General features: G+C 45.4%; 1 protein-coding gene across 1 annotated transcript in view; it reads right to left on the bottom strand.

Annotated features, from left to right (window-relative positions):
* agbl4 (AGBL carboxypeptidase 4) overlaps positions 1-23,317 on the bottom strand; it is a 360,772-nt gene that overhangs the window by 28,720 nt on the left and 308,735 nt on the right. Inside the window, exons 7-8 of the mRNA XM_080769499.1 lie at positions 3,042-3,131; positions 1,322-1,436 (exon numbers count right to left, since the gene is read on the bottom strand). Of these exons, the coding sequence (XP_080625625.1) occupies positions 1,322-1,436; positions 3,042-3,131 (205 nt within the window). The remainder of the gene's footprint in view (positions 1-1,321; positions 1,437-3,041; positions 3,132-23,317) is intronic.

Below are 23,317 nucleotides of genomic sequence, written 5' to 3'. Positions count from 1 at the left end.
ACACACACACACACACACACACACACACACACACACACACACACACACACACACACACACACACACACACACACACACACACACACACACACACACACACACACACACACACACACACACACACACACACACACAGGCATGAAAGCAGCAACTCCAGTGTGGCTAGGCAGGATGTTGTACACCTGTCTGTTCATTGCTGAGATGTGGATTATCATTTCATTTTTACCTTGATGGTGACCTTGACCTTTGGCATGTTTTTTTCTCTCAATCGTTCCCCCCCCCCCCCCCTTTTGTTTTTTACTTAATTCAGAATAATTCATTCGCATTGGATTTTTATCTGATGCATTGTGGAAGAGACATACAGTATTTCTACTAGTGAGTGGAACAGTAATAAAATAAAACTATGGATATCAGGTTATCAACTCTCACTGACTCTCTAGTCTGTGTATGCATCGGTTGCTGCGGAATAAAAGTGTGCTTAAGTAGTTGCGAGGTGACAGCCATCTTCATCCACCTTCTATCAAATGACTTCAGTGGGAAAGCGAGCTAATGAAAATGGTCCTTTGAGAGGTAAACAATCACTATCAACAGACAGTGTAGCCATTGTCACTGTCATGACTAACAGGCTGAGGTTATAAATTGTAGGACGCACCAATAGGGCCCTGCCACTAGATGGCACTCATGAACACAGCGGGAGTGGAGCAGTGGTGCTGGAAAGCTTATCAGGCGTGCATTAGTATTCCTGGGGCCCAGCCTATTAAGTAAAAGGCAATTATGAGGAAGGGAGAGAGAGGAGAAGAAAGGAGGAGAGAAGAGACGATACCCATCGAGCTGCAGCCACGGCGCTAAAGATGGAGTGGAGTGAAGGCATAGACGCCCTGGTAGAGTAAGCAGCCCTGTAGCTAACAGCTGTCTGCTCACAGATGCAGCGCTTCAAGCATTATGAAACTATACAGACCCTAAAGATAGAAAGCACAGGTATACCACCGTGTAAACCACAATAAAATCTTTAGAGTTTATTTCATTCTAAGAAAGTACAAATCCATTTGGTTACGTTTGTACAATAAAATAAAAATTATGACACTGACGACTTTAATGGGCAGGCTGCATCCCCTTTAGCCTATACTGATGTATTCAAATCAACCATTTTAATTGTGCAACCCTCTAGTCCAGACTTTGTAAACTGGACCCGAGTTGGCTCTCTACACGTACTGCTGTACTGGATCTATTCACCAAAAATATCTAACTACTGTGCTTACATTTGTGCACGTGTGTGTGTGTGTGTGTGTGTGTGTGTGTGTGTGTGTGTGTGTCTGTGTACCTGTAGTTGCCCACATAGACTCCATCTGGGTTGAGCATGGGCACGATCTTAAAGATCACATGATCTCTCAGGATCTGAGCCACAGGGTGCTGGCTCACCAGAAAGTCAATCACTCCTTTAAGGCACACACGCACACACACACACACACACACACACACACACACACACACACACACACACACACACACAGAGACACAGGCACACGCACACAACACACAAGCACATAGTTACGCACACACAGAGTGAGATTGACTTGAAAAGAAAACTAAAGGTGGCCGGCAGTTAATTGAGTTTTGAGAAACAAAAGCAGGAAGGACGCGGGGGGGGTGTGGTCACAATCAGGGAGGAATGGAGGACGTCAAGAGTCAATCGATACAAATAGAATGGAGCCGACAGCACTGGAACAACACAGCCAACTCACTATCTGATCTGAGATGATGCGCTCACACGCACGCACGCACGCACGCACGCACGCACGCGCGCACGCACGCACGCACGCACGCACGCACACAGACAGAACAAATATTTTATTTTATTCTTAACCCATTCTGGGCGGGAACCCATATTGGTATCTTACCCCCTCAGGTCGGGAACCCATATTTGGGTTCTGTACAGTATGTACAGTATTCAAAAATGTTATTTTTTTGATGCTGCTATACCAGTAAGACGCGCAAACGCGGGAAGCGAACGCAGCTCGTACATATTTGGGTTTTTTAAAGATTTTTTTTTAAGTTTTTTTTTTTTTAAGTTAAGTTATTTTTAAGTTAAGTTTTTAACTTAGCCATAAGCATATAAGGAGTCCATATACGTCCAAATATGGAGTGTGTTGCATAAATGACAAACAAATCACTCAGCTCCATATATGGGCACAAAGGGGGGACGGACACACAGACATGATCTGCTAGGTCTCATAGTAAGTGCTCACTGCGTTCGCAATAAATATTTGAAGTTTTTCAGAAACCTTAGGTCAGGATTTAGAGGCGTTTTTAGAATCGGCCTTAGGCCTAAATGGGTTAAGTCCTGGCTCCTTCGTTTCATCCAGCCCTCCCCAAACGTTCCCTCACTCCACCTCGTTAGCGCTAATTGCATTCTACCAATCTGCCTCACTGAGTCAAAGTGGTGGAGAGGGACCAATGACAAGGGCATGGCAGTGCCCTCCATCCTTCCACCGCTCCATCCGTCTCCTTCACAGGTTGTGCTAAGTCTGAGCTGAACAAGGAAGCGGCTGTCAGGAGGAGCTGACAGGTCCAGTCGCCTCAGGTCTGTGTTGAGGGTAGCCTATCGGTGGCGACACCTTTCAGGGGATCACTGGGTAAGAAAGGAACAGTGTTCCAAAACCAAAGAGGCTCCACGTACATTAGCGCGGAAACTTCATGTGCCCGCCCTTCCTTGTCAACCTTCTGATGTATTTGCAGTGGGGAGGCTGAGAGCATGTCGTCTACAGAGGAAATTCAATAGTAATTGCACCATTATTGGATTTAGGACTTTTCGTTTTTCTCCTTCAAATTTACTGATACCCACATGGACTAGATAAAAGGATTCAGAAGCAGTGTGTGATCAATGTGCTTTGTTTCAAACTCTTATAATGGCCATTTCTGTGATGGTATTTTGGACACGAGGGCTCAGAGCTAAGTGATGCTTCACCATACAGGATGCTTTAATTGAAAAATGGATACATTACAGTTGTACAATGAAGTATAAAGAAAGTTTAACACTTTACCTTGACAGATAAAGGAGGCAGGAGATTCTCCAGGGTGAACCCGAGCTGTTAGGAAGACCAGCCTCTTCTCTTTCTCTGGACCCATGTGGACTAGAGAGAGAGAGAGAGAGAGAGAGAGAGAGACCACATTTATATTCAAGGAACATGCAGGTCAGATGTATAGCTTGTATTCTATCCGGCGGGAGATTGACAGTTCAAGGTTAGCGATGATGCGGGCGGGGTCAGAAGATAAACTGACCTGCAGCTCATATACCTTTCCAGTCAGCCACGCATGAATCAAACATTAAATCAGCACACAGTGTGGAATATTCAACAGGTGTGGCGAATTAAACCACCACATTGGTCAGGGATCAGCGGACTATAGACCTACGTATATATATATATATATATATATATATATACTATAGATGGAGTTGTTCTCAATGTAAGACAATCTCTAGGGAAAGAAAGCTACAGATTTCTCTCTTTGGACAGATGCATTGTATTAAAAAACATTTAGTTGCCATTTTATTATTTTTTGTTTTCCTTTGGGTCACAATACGTGGGTGAAATAACATTTTTAAACAGGGTGAGAAGATACATTAGGTTGGTATAATTTGGGTGCCTGTTTGAAAACAAGTTCTGGAGTGAATGACAACATTATAAATATGACTATAAACTGGAATATACCGAACCCACAGCAACAGAAAGGAACACTATCCATCTCATCAAAACATGATATATTTAAAGAAACTGTCGTGTAATTTGAATCATATAGCATAATTCATATCTACTTGTTTAGTCATAATGGTACATTTCTGCATGGCCATTTGTCTCACCGAAGTGAGTCATCACCCACCCCACAGTGTCTTAAACTATTTGCATATCAATGGTCCACAGGCAGGAAGCCTCGTGGCTTCACTCTTTGACTAGATAAATCTTGAGTGATCTTGTATCTGATATTACCTTTAGGGTCTAGACCACCTGTGGATTTGGGCCTTCCTGTTTCATTGTTCAATGACAGAGCCAACAGACTACAGTTTGTCTCTTTACATTTTATGATACACACACACACACACACACACACACACACACAAAAGGTGACACCAGACTGCAGGAGGGGGAGGGATAAAAGGGGTGGATGGAGAAGGACTTGGGGGTGGTTGTGCTCTGGGGCTGGGGAGTTGGAAAAATGGAGGAGCACGGGACGGTCACCCTGGCCTGTGCTGCTATCAAAGGGAAGAGATGACTTTGCTATGCTTGTAACCTGTAACGATGGGAGATGCCTTGATTGAATAAAGACGGACTTGGCCTGGGAAATCGGAACTCGTGTGTTGTGTTCATTCTGCATTAGGAAAATAAGGTACAGATCCGCAGGACAGTATACGACAAGTGGCGCCCGACGTGGTTTTGATGGCGTGGAGAACATCCGCGGCACAATAAAAACGGACCTGCGGAGTACCTGTGGATTTACCTGGATTTTTATTTTTTGGAAGGAGTTCTGCGAAACCCAAGGACTGACAAGAATTCGTAAGCGTTAGGACCATAGTGTAGATAAGTGTTCACTGTGTTAAGAAGTTTAGGGATTGAGCGTGTGTGCGTGGTTTGAAAGTTGAGCGTGTGTGCGTGGTTTGAAAGTTGAGCGTGTGTGCGTGGTTTGAAAATTGAGCGTGTGTGCGTGATATGTGTGAGCGGCTGTGTGTATGTGCTTGATTTGTTTGGTTTTGTCTGTGGGTCTTTATATGTGTTAGTGCTGGTAGATCATCGTTGTAAGCTGTGATTGAATGCCAAATAGTTCTCAATTAAGTCTTTTGTTGCTATTTTTAATTGTGCGGTCACTGGTAGTTATGGTTATCTTGGCTGTTTAAATTGCTGCTTTTCAGTGACTTACAATTTTTTTGGGGGTGATTTGGCATTAATTCATGCAGGTTTCGCGTTGCTCTCCTGGTTTAGGCCTTCCTTTGTCTCGGGGGTGGGGGCTGGGGTGGGGATTTTATTTTTTTACTTGAGTGGCTTAAATTTGGGCTGGCTTCTTGTTAAACCGTTTATTGGTTTATTTTAAATATTTCTGAAACATGTGCAACAAGTTTCAGAGGGGGGAGTAATATTGATATTAAATTGGGGGTTAATTCAGGTTTTAAAAATAAATTGGCTTTAAGTTTGGGGTCAAATCTAAATTTTGAGTTTAGTATGAGAATACATTTCTCACATATCACATTTAGGATATTTCAGATCTTTTGTAAAATTAGGTATAGGTTAATTTGGATTATTAAGCCTACAGGATTTTCTTATTAGTCATAATATATAGTCTGCATATAAATGAGTTGACCTTAGGACGAAACCGCTGGCACTGTTGCATAGATGTAAATGAGCTAGGGGTGTCAGGTCACTGAAGGGATCAAGGGGGGTATGTGCCCTAAGTCAGTTTAGAAAGAAAATAGAGGCATTTCTCTATTTCCTTTTTAAATTACAGACTATAGTTTGTCTATCTAATTTCTTTATTTTACACTTTTCTGTGTGAATGGGTACGAGAAAGTGTTGTGAGTGTTGTGAGTGTTGTGAGTGTTGACTATCTACTCATTCTGTGGGGACAGTATATGCAAATGACTGGGTATATGCGTGGCGGTGACTGTGTGAGATGAGAGGAGACATGCATGAGTGACAGTTAGTGAGATTATCTACAATTTAGTAGCTATGGCCACAAAGCATACTCCAGTGCAAATTGTGCACAAGAAATACACATGTAAGAATATTTCCAGCAGTTCAGGAAAATGGCATAAGCGTTGGCCTCGGACATGGCCAAAAGAAGGCTCTTTCGAGGTAGAAGACCTTGCATCTATAAAGGCACAGGTGTGGGCACATAAAGCAGATCAGATGACGAAAGAGAGAGAGAGGCAAAGGGAAGAAGAACTATTCGTTTTAGACTTGTTTTGTGAAGAGGGTCGGAAAAAAAGATTGAAAGAAAAAGTGAGGATAGGTCCACAGATTGTCGCAGCATATAATGCTAGCCGGAGGCCTGTCAGCGAGGAGATCAGCAGGAAATTGCCAGACTCCGCATCATCGTCTGTGTCAGTACTACCTGAGGAGAAGATGTCCGCTGATTGCAGAACAGACAACCAGTGCGTTGACATTGTGGGTCACAGCGACAACTCAGCACAAACTGAGGTGGACTTTTTGGAGAACAGCGACATGCCAGACGAGAGCGACACTCAAAACTCTGTTGAGAGGGAGCTGGGGCGGTTACGTTCCCAGAAAATGGACCTGATCAGTGAATTGACTGAGTCAACGAGGGCACACAGACAATACCTGCATATGATTGAGACGTGGTTGAATGAACTTTCAGTAAGGGAGACACAGTTGACCAGTGAGCTCAGTGGCAAGGCGGCGCACAGCCACAGTTTACATGGAGGTGAAGACATCTACAGAAGGGCAACCCGCCCCAACGCAGACATGAACATTGATGCTGACACTGAGGACAGTTCTATTCAAGCCAGCAGGAAGAGTGGGAGGCATTCCCACACTCGCACACATTTGAGCCGGAGATGTGTGAAGGACTCCAGGGGGGCTTTGAACAGGCACCCTGCATGCAGGCCCCAGAAGAGGACTAGGACTAGCCCTGCACTAGGATCGGAGGACGGAAGTGGAGATGGTGTGGATGGGAGTAAACTCACCCTGAATGCAGAGGATTTCCGTAAAAGGCTGGTCGAGATCAAGGAACGGAAGGCACGTCTGAACAATGACCTGAAGGCTCACACAGGTGACAAGCACCTCACAGCAGCCCTGATGTCCAGTCTGGGTGAGCGGTCCAGGGAGGAAGAGGAGGTCAGTCGGCTTCTGGTCCAATGTGAGGAGGAGCAACAGGAACTGTCCCCAAAGCGGATTCGAGGGCGGAGAGAGGGGGAGACGCAGGACTGGACTACAGCACTGGCTGACATGACCCCTGTTAACGTAATGCCTGTGGTGGTCCGAGGACAGAATGACTATAGACCGTGGTCTAATGGACATGACATGATAGACCTGGTGGAAAAATTGCCTCCGCTACAGGAAGGAGCCTACCAATGGGTGGCAAAACTTGATGTTCTGACTATGGGAACTCAGTTAGCTGTGGGTGACATGAAGAAATTATTGGCACACCTGGTGGGAGTGCAGATGTTGAATGACCTCTTGGCCAGGGCAGAAATGCAGGCTTACGTTGAGACGGCCAGCAGAGACGCAGAGCCATATGCAGAACACAAGGGGTTCCTGTGTCGGGAAATGAGGTTGTTGTACCCCACTGTTTTAAATCCTGACAGAGTCCTACTTGATTGTCTGACTGACGGCGAGAATCCGAGGGCTTATGTCGTGAAAGCGCATCAGATATGGACAGACGTGACGGGGCATAACGCAGGGTTGCCAGGCATGGACCGGACGGTGCTTAGGGACAAGATAAAAAAAGGACTGCCCCTGGCTGTACAGAGTGAACTTGAGGGAGTCGTCTCCTTGTCCACACTGCCTTTGGAAGCCTACACAGACCATATTGCTGACTGCGTCAACCAGGTCCGGAACAAACAGGAGGTACAAAGACTCAAAGATGTCGACCTTAAACGTCAGCTACGAGCAGAACAGCTGACAAAGATTCGAGAGGAGAAACTGATTTTGCAGCCACCGCAGGACAGTGCAGACCATCATCAACAATTGCTGTCATGGAGAATGAGGGAACCACAGAGTCAACAACCAGCATCATCCTATCAGTGGGCAACAAAGCCCTACGCGGCACAACGTGGGCGGCTGAAAGGAATCTGCCATAACTGTGGGACACATGGTCATTTTGCTGGACAATGTGACCAGAAGCCGGCGCAACGAGAGACTCTGCGAAGCTGCACATTGAGACGCCCCTCTCTGTGCTATTGAAAGCATGGTGTTAGATCTGTCACCTAGCTGTCATCCGACACTGACCTTTTCTAGATGTTGCTCTATCTAGGGGCACTGAGAAAATGTCACCTCGTTTTGTTTTTTGATACTTGTTTAGTTTAGGGAAAGAAAGACTTTCTAAGGAAAAGGGGTAGTTCAGTTAGGAATGATGTCAAAACGGTTTGATTTGCTTTATAAGTTCTATTCATTGTCATAACAAAACAGATAGGTTATAATAGTGATCAGATGAATAGGTTAGAACTTCCTTAAATATTACAGTGAAATCCAATCCAAGAATAGGAATTATATTCTAATTAGTAATGCAAATATTGTTTTAGCTCTTGGGTTTGTGTGTGGCTTTCCAGATCATGGGTTAGATGAGGGGTTTCTGCGCAGGACCACCCATCTGTCCATCATTATGGGAAAGTGACTCACAAAACTAAGGGGGAAAGGGGGGGGGGTCAGAGGTGCAAAGGGGTGTTTTGTGTGTCTGCGAGTGAGTGCATACTGAAGTCCTGGCCAGGCTGTCTGTATGAGAAAGAATGTTGGGGAACGTTTATATATATTTTGTTTCATTTTAATCATTCTGTTTAATTCTATTTACAGTTTTCTTTTGATTTTGTTCGTTTGTTTTTGTGTTAATTTACTGTTTCAGTTTTCGAATATTGTCCAGGGGGGAGGAGGGTCACAATTTTACAAAGGGATTCGGTTTCAGGGTTAGGAGAGACATTTTGGGGAATTTGAACATTTGGGGATTTTGGGGAGAAAAGCATTTTTGAGCCAAATATGATTCATATTTTAGACTAATAGTCGTGAGGACTATTAGTAGGGGGGATGTGTCGTGTAATTTGAATCATATAGCATAATTCATATCTACTTGTTTAGTCATAATGGTACATTTCTGCATGGCCATTTGTCTCACCGAAGTGAGTCATCACCCACCCCACAGTGTCTTAAACTATTTGCATATCAATGGTCCACAGGCAGGAAGCCTCGTGGCTTCACTCTTTGACTAGATAAATCTTGAGTGATCTTGTATCTGATATTACCTTTAGGGTCTAGACCACCTGTGGATTTGGGCCTTCCTGTTTCATTGTTCAATGACAGAGCCAACAGACTACAGTTTGTCTCTTTACATTTTATGATACACACACACACACACACACACACACACACACACAAAAGGTGACACCAGACTGCAGGAGGGGGAGGGATAAAAGGGGTGGATGGAGAAGGACTTGGGGGTGGTTGTGCTCTGGGGCTGGGGAGTTGGAAAAATGGAGGAGCACGGGACGGTCACCCTGGCCTGTGCTGCTATCAAAGGGAAGAGATGACTTTGCTATGCTTGTAACCTGTAACGATGGGAGATGCCTTGATTGAATAAAGACGGACTTGGCCTGGGAAATCGGAACTCGTGTGTTGTGTTCATTCTGCATTAGGAAAATAAGGTACAGATCCGCAGGACAGTATACGACAAACTGTACCAGACAGACCAGGCACAAAAGAAAATAATTATATTGTTATTGCATTATCAAACTGCTTTTAATATAGTGAATTTCTATTATGAAGGTCTTCTATAACCCAAGCAGAATATTAAGCACTGCAAAATCTCCATTTTACATTCCCAGATGAGAAACTATGGAGGTCAACATTTTGTTGTTTTCTTGGCCAGTGTTTCTGTACTAATCTGCTGTTGCTAATGGACAAAAGTGATTGCGGCCCTCATTGCTATGTACACAAACTTAATATCTTATTGATTCTCTCACCCACTTCTGCTGAGCAGAGAAAATGCTAATTAGCAACAGGCTATGCACCTTTTCCTCTCTTTAATTCCAATTTAGCCCCAGAGCTGTGTGTGTGGTGAGGGGTTGTAAACAAAAAGCCGTTTTAAGAACTCTCCCAGTTTCATTTCTCTCTCTCTTTCTCTCTCTCTCTCTCTCTCTCTGCCCTTCACAGAGACAAATGGCTTTGCCATTCAGGAGTCTCCGTGGAGTGGGGCGGGCCGTTTGTTGTAAATGTGAGTGCTTGCGGTTTGGCCAGCCGCTGGGTGCTCGGCTGCCTGTGAAATTCCATCAGTTAGAAATTCCACCTTGGCCTCGACCCCGCGACACCGCATAGGCTCCTGACGCAGGACGACGGCGCCAATCCACACACACACACACACACACACACACACACACACACACACACACACACACACACACACACACACACACACACACACACACACACACACACCAGTGCTGTTGGCAGTTAGGACTTCTCTAAAGTATACCCAGGCATAGACTGCAGTACAACACCCGCCCTTACAGAAAAATCAACAGTCAGAAAGACGTGAGCGTGCAGTGCCCGGCAGCCCAGCAGCAGCAGCCCAGCTCCCAGTCAGTCGTACAGGGACTCAACCAGAATGCCTATGCTAGATTTACTCTCAGTGCTAGCATGCCCTTGCTGCTTCATCAAAACAATCTCTTCCACCAGGCTCCTAGAGCTTATGAGGATCCACTGTTTATCTAGCTTGCTGTGTGTGTGTGTGTGTGTGTGTGTGTGTGTGTGTGTGTGTGAATGCATGCATGCGTGCATCCACAAGCGAGGCTATATCCTCTACAGGGCACAGCGTCTTGCTGCTGCAGCGGTTGCGTTTATGCCTCTGCGTCTCTGCCTGTATCTGCCTCTGCCCAGCCAAGCGTTCTAGCACCAAATTAAGTCCCACAATTCCATAGGCACTGCACTGCCCTGCGGGGCCCACGTGGAAGCACTGCCTTTGCTGAACTTAAGGTGCACTCACTGTACGTATGTAAAGGACACGTGAATTAATGGGCGTGATATGGATGTGTGGATATGAAGTTTTTAAGGTTGGGGTCAGGTCACCGTGGCCCCCGCCTCACACGAGCACAGAGCTGCAGTGGCGTCCTCTGACCTGAGGGTGTCACTAGATATCAGCAGGGGGAGATGATGGCAGTGGAAAGAGAGATTGTTTTCACAATCTACATGTTGAAATGGAGATTGTGAAAACAAAATAAAATAGCTGTCTCTTCTTTACTGCAAAGATAAAAGAACAGCGGTGCTTCAACCACAGATATCTTCTGTAAGGAGTCCTGAGCCGAGAAAATGTCAAACTGAAAAGTGTTACTCGAAGGGAGGGGAAACCGTAGAATTCAACAGCGCCACTGTTTTGCTTTTGAACCATAAACTATTGTGCAATTCCTTGAACAAATAAATCTCATTCTGGCAAACCCCAATTTGCATCTTCACTTTTCTGCCCTCACTTTTTATCCTCTAGTACTTTGCTCAGCCAATGAAATCATCTCAATTCTGTGCTCACTGCTCAGCCAATCAGCGGCACACACAAAGCGGCACACACAAAGCTGCAGGACATAGGAGGGGTTAGCGGCGCTCAAAAACGAACTTCATCATTGTTGAGGGCCGCTAGTCCCTCCAATGTCCTGCTTTCCGGCTTTGTGTGAACACAAACAGTGGCTGATGATTGGCTGATCACCGCATAGCGATGATTTTATTGGCTGAGCAAAGTACATATTGAAGATAATTTGTGAAGATTTGTTTGGCTGAGCACGGTAGTATGATGTATATCATGTAAGAGCGCCCCTCACTTCACACAAGTGTGAGTTTTGCTATTATTTATGGCGCATTCCATTTTTATTGAACAATTTTATGATGGGTGTCATACACTGTAAAGAGTCAAAACTGTTATCTGTGAAATCCAAAAACAAAGTTTTGTATGGTCAATGATGGCAGAACACCACAGAACTTGAAAAGAAAACAGTGTGCAGTCCACTAGTTAAAAAAAAAGAAGAAAAAATACCACAAAAATGCAATAAATATCCACAGATTCCATTTACAGTAAGCCTCCTCTTGCGTTTGGTGTGAAACCAGCTTGGATTTATATTTTCTCAAAGAGAGTAACTTAATCCTAGTGGTCCGCTGCCATTGCAATACGTCTTTCCCACTACAGCAAAAGATGGCAGCTGGACACTACTCTTAGTAATGAAACACTTTAAAAGCCTATATACTTCATTGTACAACCATATCTATAGTTGAGATGAGATCCTTGACGAGCGGCACAGTCTAAGTATAAATTAGCCTTTAACGCTCCACATAACCAGCATATAGTCCTCTATGGGACAGTCACAGCAGCTCCCAGCACAGGAATGAGATCACACAGTAAAACACCCCAGTGTTAATGTATCCAAATGAACACTGTGATTTTACTGCGCAGGCCAGGGAGTGCAGCGACGCCGAGGAGGGAGGAGACCATGCAGGAGAGAGAAAGAGAGAGAGAGAGAGAGAGGTGACAATGAGTGAGCGAGACTCAGCACCAGAGTCTACAAGAGGGAGGGAAATTTATGCCCACACTTCCAAATCAAAATGCTCCCTCAGCACATTTCTCACCTGCCAAAGTCATAGGCAGTACTGTATGCCACATTACCGCCGCCCGCCGTTTGCCCATAGGAAAAAAATAAAGAAATACAGAAATGCCACGGTGCGATCTGCTCTGATAAATATGTAAATTGACACGGAGAAGAAAAGCGTCTGTGACAAACAACCTAAATGCAATGCTGCATAAGGTCAGTCACTTTGTGTCGGTCAGCTCTTTCTCTGACAGCACTGGAGTTAGGGACTTTATGTCAAGTTCATTCTCATATAGGTTCTGACATGACATTATTAAGTGAAGAATTCTTTATCACTCTTCCTAGACTAATGTATAGAAGGGCAGTCACAGACATGCTTGAAGCGATGCCCTCTTTAATCTATAGGCCAGGGCATTTTCATTTAAGTACTGCACCAGTTCAATGCAAGGGGATAGAGGTACAATTCTACTTATGATACAGGACACACTGCCTGCCTACCTGCCTGCCTGCCTGCCTGCCTGCCTGCCTGCCTGCCTGCCTGCCTGCCTGCCTGCCTATGGACTGTGAGTTTTACACTGTAATAAATTAGCTCCACTTTGCCGAGTGTGGCGACACGCTTGGTACTCCCCTCGCTGCGTCATATTGGGGACATTCGCTCGCTGCAAATTGTCCGGGGCGTCGAATTTATACAGAGCCTTGGAATGAGATGCGGCTCTGCATTCGGCCCGGCCGACTGAACCCCAACAGGCAACAGAGGCTTTGCCCCTCTCCAGCCCACCCCTCGTCACCCACCACCACCACCACCCCTGCCAACTCAAGGACGGTGTGTGTGTGTGTGTGTGTACAGGGGTAGTCTCAAGCGTTAGAGTTTTATGATGCTGCTTTCTTCGCCTAGAATAGGCAGAGTCCACCACTGAAATAAGAATGTGTGACAATGTGTTATTGCGTGTGTGTGTGTGTGTGTGTGTGGGGGGGGGTTAGGGGGGGGGGGGGGGGGGGTGGTGGTAACAGTCTCTGGTGTGTCTCAGATTTATTCTGCTCATCTTATTGTAGAGAGGCAGGGGCGATGCCAAGGTCTCCTCACGCACTCATAAAGCATCCCCTGTCACTTCACACTACACAGGACACAACTCAACACCCAAAGAGCAGAGCAGAGCAATAGGGAGGGAGGGAGGGAGGGAGGGAGGGAGGGAGGGAGGGAGGGCGGACGGACGGACATATTCCAAATGACAATATTGCGACAATATTGATAATGACAATATTGCAAATCCAGACGATATCTCTTCAATATCAATATAAAAATGCCGCTCCCTCTCCCTCTGTCTCTTTCCTATATAGACCTATATCGACCCCTCTCTTCCTCTATGTCTCTTCTCGGCCATCAAAGATCGAAGACACCTTGAACAAGTCAAGTGTGTGGCAATCAAAAGTGGACATGGGAGATCTGGTAGGCACCATGTGTCACACACATCACATGCATGCACGCACACACACACACACACACACACACACACACACACACACACACACACACACACACACACACACACACACACACACACACACACACACACACACACACACACACACACACACACACACACACACACACACACACACACACAGGGCAGAGAGAGAGAGAGAGAGCCTGGAGAGAGGACTATAATATGGAATACAGACACTCTGATCAGCGTTACAACCAGACAGGAGGGGGGGATGGATGGAGAATGAGACAAGAGGGAGGGGTGGGGCAAACAGACAGAGGAAGAAAGAAGGGGGGGGGGGGGGGGGGGGCAGAGGAAACCCTCGAAGAGAGAGCATGTAAATACGGCAACGATGGGCCTCTTAAGTGTCCATGAAGAAGCCGCGGGATAATAACCTCAGAGCGCCGCGTGATTACAGATCGATTTGCCGCAATCAAGCCCCCCCACTCACGGCGGAGGGGCTCTGTGAAACGGAGAGATGTCTGCTCCTCAAGGGTAACCGTGATGACAGCTGAGGTCACGGACGACAGGAGTGACAGAGGGAGACACATCGATGGAGGGAGGGAGGGAGGGAGGGAGGTGGGTGGGTGATGGAAGAGAGGAGACGGAGGGAGAAAAGGAAGGAAAGTGGAGGCCGCCTGTCTTTAACGAGGTACTAGCCAGCCATCAGCACTCACGGCTCAGGCTGAGGGGACGTCTAATTATGCTAATGGTGAGAGGTGGCGCTGTGATACGGCCCTTTGGCTATCATTGACCATGGAGTGGTCTGCTGATGTATTGCAACCTAGTGTGGTCCTGATGGAAGGGCTGCATGGGGAGAAACTTAAGCGGATGCAGGGCAAAAAAAAGAAAATAAATACATCTGATTGAATATCGTTTTTGCTATAATGCGTGGGGTCGGGGCCAGAGATGCAGTTTGTGTGGTAAATGGTGCAGTGCTGTGTGAAGGAATAACATGGCTTGACATCCTGAAAGGCTCATGGTGGCGTACATAGATACGTGGGTTTGAACAACCTAGGGATATATTTAGTAAGGCTGAGTCCACCTCTCCCTGTATGCTAAAGGGGTGAGCAATATTCACTGGTGGTAACTGTTTAATTACTACTATGGGGCCTAGCCGTCATCCACTGTATAATGAAGCTTTAATAGCCAAGGTCAAATGAGCCACTGTGTCCTTTCACTGTGTCCTCATCTTGAAGCAATAACTATTTCCCCTGAGATGAATAACACATATGAGTTCCCCATTGAGGGGCAAGGACTCAACCCCTCTTAAAGTCACAAACCGTAGGAAGAAAGAAGACTCGGGCACACATCTTTTTGCCTTCCTCAAGACAAAATGTTTAGGGTGAAACCTCCACCACATAACAAATGACGCAGAGCTGATGTCTGTGTGCGTGTGTGTGCGCGTGTGTGTGTGCGCGCGCGTGCGTGCGTGTGTGTGTGTGTGTGTGTGTGTGTTTGAGGGAATATTCTTTCTTTTTATAGTTGTTATGGCCAACAACCTCTTCAGGCCCTTTCATCATATGTCCTAGAAGCAGCCCATATCTCTTACAGTGCAGCACAATGGCACATTGAGAGACACTCGTTTATCAAGCTCTTCTAGTGTAAAAAGGAACAAGAAAAAAGAAAAGAGAAAAGAAAGAGCACACTCGTCACAGTGGGGAGCGACACAAAGAGAGATTCACTAAGGGAGAGACAAAGAAAGAGAGCAAAGCTTTTGTCGAAAGCGCAGCACGCCCTTTCATTGCGATACGATATTGATGCCTCATGCGAAGTCGGAGGCAGGAAATGCTTGGGGGTTTCAAGGCATTGGTCACAGACCTCCCTCAGACCCCGACTTCTCCTCTCGTCCTTTTCAGAAAATGATGACAGGAGGAGAGGGACATAAAACGGAGGGATGGCTGGTCTGCGCCCGGCACGATACGGAATCAGAGACAGCCAGTAATGGCCTTTTTTGAAGAATGCGCCACTGAACTTTAAGGGCCGTCTTGCTTGAAAGGACGCGTTACAAATAGGAAGAAAGCGTTGGCAGAAATGACTTCCCAGGGATATACCCCCTGCTGTGCTGCCCTATCCACATGCACGGCATGCCTGAGGGGAGAGACCCCACACATGTATCTGTGTCTGTGTGACTGTGGTGCATTATAAAGATGTGCACGTGGGGATAGTGGAGAGAAATGCAAACATACACACATACTGCACTCACACACACTCACACATACAAAATATGGAGGAGGAAGCGACATCATGGACTGCATGTGGGCCTGTTCACATACTGTATACTGTAAATGGTATAAATGATGCAAAAAATAGCTCTTTTATCCAAAGCGCTTTACATAGATTGTGCGTAACCTTCACCCATTCACACACACATTCATACGCCGAGGAGGAAAACCATGCAAGGCACCAACCTTCACATCAGGAGCAATTAGGGGTTCAGAGTCTTGCTCAAGGACACTTTGACACCAACTACATATGCACATAACATGCACGCAGCACGTGTGCATGCAGAAACATGCGTGTGTGTCTCACACACACACACACACACACACACACACACACACACACACAAACACACACACACACATACACACACACACACACACACACACACACACACACACACACACACACACACACACACAAGCTCATGCATGGCACATTTTTGGAAAATCTCTTAATATATTTTGATTAACATGTTTGCCTACAATGACATAATGCAACATAGGAATGCCATTATTATTATTTGTTTGCATACTGTGTCCAATATTTGATTAATGTCTTCTATTATGTCTATTCTGTATATTTGTATACACCTTTTCTTTCATATGGTACAAGATACCGGGGTTGTGGCTCTTTCAGAGCGGGAACTCTGGGGGGAGGGGAGGGAAAAAAAGAAAAAAGAAAAATCTTTTATGCTATTTTCAAAAAAATAAACATAGGAATGCCAGGTAGACATTGGTTAAAGTCAATGGCAAAATGGCAGTCACAGATTAGACAGAGTATTCAGACTGATAGAATGATAAGTCGGCTTGTCTTTATTATGCTCTCTCTCTCTCTCTCTCTCTCTCTCTCTCTCTAGTAGTCAATAATATCTGATGTGCGGTACATCCAGCCTGAGGGAAACAGTCATAGTGCATCTCAGTTATAATTTTCTGTCAACGTGCTGTTCTTTCTCTCTATTCACTCTGCTCTGTTCCATTTCACATGCGCTTCAATTCTGCTCACGTCTCTCGTCTCTCATCTCTTTCCTGCCGCTGTGTTCCTTGTGTCTCTCCTGCCACTGAAAGAAAGATCACTGAATGTCTCAAACTGCAGCAGACCACCCCCCCACACACACCACAGAACACGCACGCACCCACACAGCCCTTCTGTCTGTGGTAGGACGTTTGTGGACTGGGAAAGGTCCATGAGAAGGTTGGCTCATCTGCCAGTTATTGATTGGTCCAATGAGAGAACCCTGGCTCGCTTCCACCTGCACCAATAACACCTGGGCAACATCTCAAAAACGTGTAGGAATGTGTGTGTGTGTGTGTGTGTGTGTGTGTGTGTGTGTGTGTGTGTGTTTGTTTGTGTGTGTGTGTGTGTGTGTGTGTGTGTGTGTGTGTGTTTGTTTGTTTGTGTTTGTTTGTGCGTGGGTGCACGTGTACATGAATGCGCGTGCGTGAATGCACGTGTGTGTGTGTGTTCACATGTGAGTTTAAGGCACCAGCGTGGTGCTGTGGCAGAGGCAATGTCATTTGGCAGTTTAGTAACAGGCCATTACCTTGTTAATACCAGTCTAATGGGCGTCCGCTATTTCAAAACCATGGCCATGTTTCTGCCATTAACAGCCACTTAGTGCTCCACTCACATCAACAGACCACAGGGACACTACAACAACAACAACAACAAAGACAATGTGATAACAGGCCCAGTCTCTGTAATAAATACTGCAACAAAAAAACAGACAAAGAAAAACGAGTTTGGTTTATCTCCTATATTGCTTATGAAAGTCTTCCCATACCGAATATCAACAGTTGTAAAACAAGCATTCGCCAAGTCAATATTTAATTGCAGTGGGCACTCTTAAATTTCCACACACACACACACACACACACACACACACACACTTCAAGTTGTGGTGGGCGGGCGAGGGAGAAACATGGAGAGTGAGAGAGGGAGGGGGAAAGGGAGGAGAGAGAGAGAGAGATATATTTCACCTACGCATGCCAATAACACGTCCAATGCTCGATACCGGAACCTTAACACGCTTACTTTGTGACCCGTTGTCAGCTCAATAACTTTTGTATATAAAATACAAAATGTTGCATTTGCATAGTGCCTCTATCCAACATGCAAGGCATAACCTGCTCATCAGGAGCCGTTAGGTGTTAAAGGTGTCTCGCTATACTAATTAGAGCAGCTTGCATTCACATGGACTTTACTGCCTAATTTAAGATGGAGTGCTGTGATTTGATTCTTTTTTTCCAGTTTTTCCATGTGTTTATGAGGTGACAGTACTTCATTAGACCCCTTGGTGTGGTTGTTATGTACAATGATGTCTTCACTTTGTATTTAGGGTTTCTTCCTGAAGGCTGAAACGTGTTGACAGTCAAACGTGCCAATGAAAAAAACTGTGATATGGTGACATCACAATATCATCCCCTCGCCTAAACCTTTATCATACAACAACAGCTGTGGGTGCGGCTTCAGTTCAGGTGGATCACCACCCATCAGGCAAACCAGGTGGGTGTCCACATAAAAACGACATTTTAACATGTTTTAGGGTGGAAAGAATCACGGCACTCCATCTTTAATTCATACTGCCTCATACAACAGTGTTGGGAGCCGAAAATAGCTGATCTTCAAGCTTGTAGACAGGGTTTTAGATCAGTGCCAACCGCCTCCATTAAGTTACAAACCCATGAGTACGACCCATTGACCCCTGCAGCTGGGCCATTCGCACTGACCAGTCAAGGGGTTGATTGGCACACATCACTCACACACACACACACACACACACACACACACACACACGTGGAGGAACATGGAGAGTGAGAGAGGGAGGAGGAAAGGGAGGAGAGAGAGAGAGATATATTTCACCTACGCAAGTGCAGACAGTAGCAGCGAAGGCAGAATTCAGGTGCAAGATCCAGGTTTTATTAGCAAGGGAAACAGGGAACTGGCACGAGGAAACACAAGAAACTAATACTTGGAACATGTAAGCTCAAAAACAGGACTGAACACAGCGACTACAAACAACGAATCAACAGAGAACTGAACACACAGGGATAACTAGACACAGGTGAACACCACTGACAATCAACACTGGGATAGGCTGGGGAACTAAGGGGACACAGGTGGAAACACTGGCAATCACAGGACTAGTGAGACAAGACAGGAACAGAACTACAGGGGAAGACAGGAAGGCACAAAGCAAGACTACAAAATAAAGGTTCAGTGTAAAGCAGAACTGTAACTACGAAACAAGGAAAATACAGACTACAAAATCACAGTAACACAAAGAAGTAAAACACTAACTAACTAAAAACGTGTGTAAGAACACATGGAAATCCAAAACATGTCACGGAACGTGACACGCACACCAATAACACGTCCAATGCTCGATACCGGAACCTTAACACGCTGATCAACACGTTGCTTTTTGACCCATTGTCAGCTCAATAACTTTTGTATATAAAATTAAAAATGTTGCATTTTTCACTAGCTAACACATGCTGCATGCAAGGCATAACCTGCTCATCAGGAGCCGTTAGGTGTTAAAGGTGTCTCGCTATACTAATTAGAGCAGCTTGCATTCACATGGACTTTACGGGTACTATACTTTGGTCCGACATACCATTGGTCCGATCCATTGGTCCCATCGACTACCTACCCCAAACCCTCACCCTAACCATAACCGCGAGCACGGGGCAGCACACCTAAACCTAACCCCAAACCCTCACCCTAACCATAACCGCGAGCACGGGGCAGCACACCTAAACCTAACCCCAAACCCTCACCCTAACCATAACCGCGAGCACGGGGCAGCACACCTAAACCTAACCCCAAACCCTCACCCTAACCATAACCGCAAGCACGGGGCAGCACACCTAAACCTAACCCCGAGTCGGACCAATGCTCCTTCGAACCAATGGTATGTCGGACCAAAGTATGCCTCCCGGACTTTACTGCCTAATTTAAAATGGAGTGCTGTGATTTGTGATGTGTTTATAGACCCCTTGGTGTGGTTGTTATGTACAATGATGTCTTCCCTTTGTATTTAGGGTTTCTTCCTGAAGGCTGAAACGCGTTGACAGTCATACGTGCCAATGAAATAAAATGTGATATGGTGACATTACAATATCATCCCCTCCCCTAAACCCTCCGCCTTTATCATACAACAACAGCTGTGGGTGCGGCTTCAGTTCAGGTGGATCACCACCCTGCACCCACCAGGCAAACCAGGCATACTTAATGAACTGGTGTATGTGTCCACATAAAAACGACATTTTAACAAATACTGTACACTGAAAAAATATTCTTCCTCCTTATTTAATAATACCTAATGATCATGTTTTAGGGTGGAAAGAATCACGGCACTCCATCTTTAATTCATACTGCCTCATACAACAGTGTTGGGAGCCGAAAATAGCTGATCTTCAAGCTTGTAGACAGGGTTTTAGATCAGTGCCAACCGCCTCCATTAAGTTACAAACCCATGAGTACGACCCATTGACCCCTGCAGCTGGGCCATTCGCACTGACCAGTCAAGGGGTTGATTGGCACACATCACATTGCACACACACATGCACACGCTCACGCTCACACTCACACTCACACTCACACGCACACGCACACACGCACACACACACACACACACACACACACACACACACACACACACACACACACACACACACACACCGGTATCCTTTCTTGTTGACAGAGGTGTCGAATGTCCTTCAATCCATTCTGGCAGGGAAAACACAAACCACAAGATGGAATGTCTCCAACTGCTCCGATCGAAATGTGATTTTTATTCAACAAACTGTTTTATTTCTCTTTGCTATTTTCTTAAAATCAGTAACAATGACCTGCGGACATCCATCTCTCTGATCTCTCTTTTAAACACAGGATAACACCTTCTGTTAATGTAATGTCCCTGATAGAACCTGACACCAGATGTCTGATAACATCGCTGCTTATCTCTGTAAATTAAACGAGACGTGGGAAACGTCAGGAAATTAGTTTCAGAGCTTTGCATGAACAGCGAGAACATAAAAGAATTAAAGTTGAAGAAGAGCTATACGGAGACTGGAGATCTCAAACTTTTAATTAGAAAATGTCTCACCGTTATATTGACGTCGCGAAGCGATGACGTCACATTTTTAAAATGCGTTGCTTCACATGATCGAGTGTATGGAATGTATGCTCGTCAACAACAGTTTTCTGAGGAATACACAGATTTTTGCCATGCTACAGTATAATATTATTGATCTATTGAAACAGAAATAACATAACATAACATAACATAACATAACATAACATAACATAACATAACATAACATAACATAACATAACATAACATAACATAACATAACATAACAAAAAAAATCTAACATTGAGTATTTTACTCTCTTGTTCTCGTTCCTGATTGCCAGACTGACTGTAAAAGATTAATGTTGCCATGACAATGGCACTAGCCTCAGAGTTGCATTGGAATGGGTGCGTGCGTGCGTGCGTGCGTGCGTGCGTGCGTGCGTGTTACCGTGTTTGAAGTGGCAGGCTTTTTCAATAGCTTTGATCAAGAAAATGTTTGTAGTGGGGGCAAACCTGGAGAACAAACAGGACTTCAGAGAGATTAGTGATTTGTAGAACACACACACACACACACACACACACACACACACACACACACACACACACACACACACACAGACAGACACACGCGATCGTGTGCACACATATGCACAGACGGCTCAGACGGCTGAAGATTGCATTACTTTTATGTAAATGAAACAATACAGAAAGGAACCAGAGAGGATGCTGGGAAGTGAAGAGGAAAACAGTATAATGTAGGAACTCAGAAGTCTCCTTCTCCTTCACACGGTAATGTATAACAGTATATATAACAGTAAAACTCATAACTCTGTTTCCTTCTCCTTCACACGGTCCAGGAAGACGTTCTTCAAGAAGTAGAGCAAGCACAAGACATCCAGTACTGCAGCACAAGTGTGTGTGTGTGTGTGTGTGTGTGTGTGTGTGTGTCTCCCCTGCAGGACCACTGTGTATCCATCAGTGTTGAGGATATGCAGGTGAGTGCTTTAGTGGGCAAGGTCTGACACTCAGCCCCCACGCTCCTCCATCATGCTGCTAAGCACAAACACGCACGCGCACAATGCGCACACACATAGGAGTTCCTATATATATACTTTAGCCTGGTTTGTCCCTCGAAAATAGTCGATCTACAAGCCACACATTGTGGGCTTTGAGACGGGCTATTTTCGGCATATGAGTATGACATGCACGGTTGCAGAAATTAGGCATTAGTCTGTTATGTGCGTGTCTGTGTCTGTGTGCGTGTGTGTGTGCGTACTGCGTACGTGCGTGCATGCGTGCGTGCGTGCGTTAGTGAGGAGCAGAGCGGTCCGTATCGGGCTGCTGTGATGTAGACAGATCCAGTGTGTTGGCCCCGCGTGCGCACGACCCCAACCTGAGCCTTCTTGTCCGACGGCACTGCAGCTATTCTCAGACCCATAAGCACATTACTCAGTTCCCAAGGTAGGAGAATAAGTCATTCGCTAAGGTCATAATACTATGTTTATGTCTCTCACTCCAAGAAGTTGGGAGTTTGAAAAATGGAGCGACATGGGCACAAACAAATGACCATCTGATTTCTTTCCAAGCGGTAAGAGAGTGGTGTGCTGTGTTGTAGAACATCAGACTGCAACATGACTCTTCAATGTGGCTTTTATTACTATGCTACAACTGTGCCACAACAGTGGAAGAACGCTAGTGAGACTAGTGAAAAGTCTTCGTAACCACTTTCAACTTAATTACGTAATTATTTGTACACCCGTGGAGTAACAAACAGATACATGAATACTGTGTACAGCCGCTTGAGATAATTTCGTCCCGGTTAGAGAATGTACCTTTGTCTAAAAATTACTCAAAAAAGTAGGTCATTGTAAGAACAAGCCCAAATTGATTAAATCAATGAATTACCAGCTGCATTATTATTATTATTATCTGCCCCCCCACTACAACTGCCTCTGATTCTCTAAGGCGGAACAATTGTGTTCTGAGTCGTTCGTTTCCGCCAGGACATATTTGCGGTGCGTACATACATCAGCCAATGAGAAAACCAGCTGGACTGCAGGACTAGAGGACTACTGGACTACAGGACTAGAGGACTACAGGACTAGAGGACTACAGGACTAGAGGACTACAGGACTAGAGGACTACATGACTAGAGGACTACAGGACTAGAGGACTACAGGACTAGAGGACTATACTGGACTAGCTTGCACATCGATTATAGACTCAGCTTGCTATTGCATATAGCAGCTGG

The sequence above is a fragment of the Protomyctophum bolini genome (assembly GCF_963924005.1).
Source record: "Protomyctophum bolini genome assembly, chromosome: 8".
NCBI lineage: Eukaryota > Metazoa > Chordata > Actinopteri > Myctophiformes > Myctophidae > Protomyctophum > Protomyctophum bolini.
The sequence above is the reverse complement of the archived record's forward strand: the minus strand, read 5'-3'. Positions and strand labels throughout refer to the sequence as shown.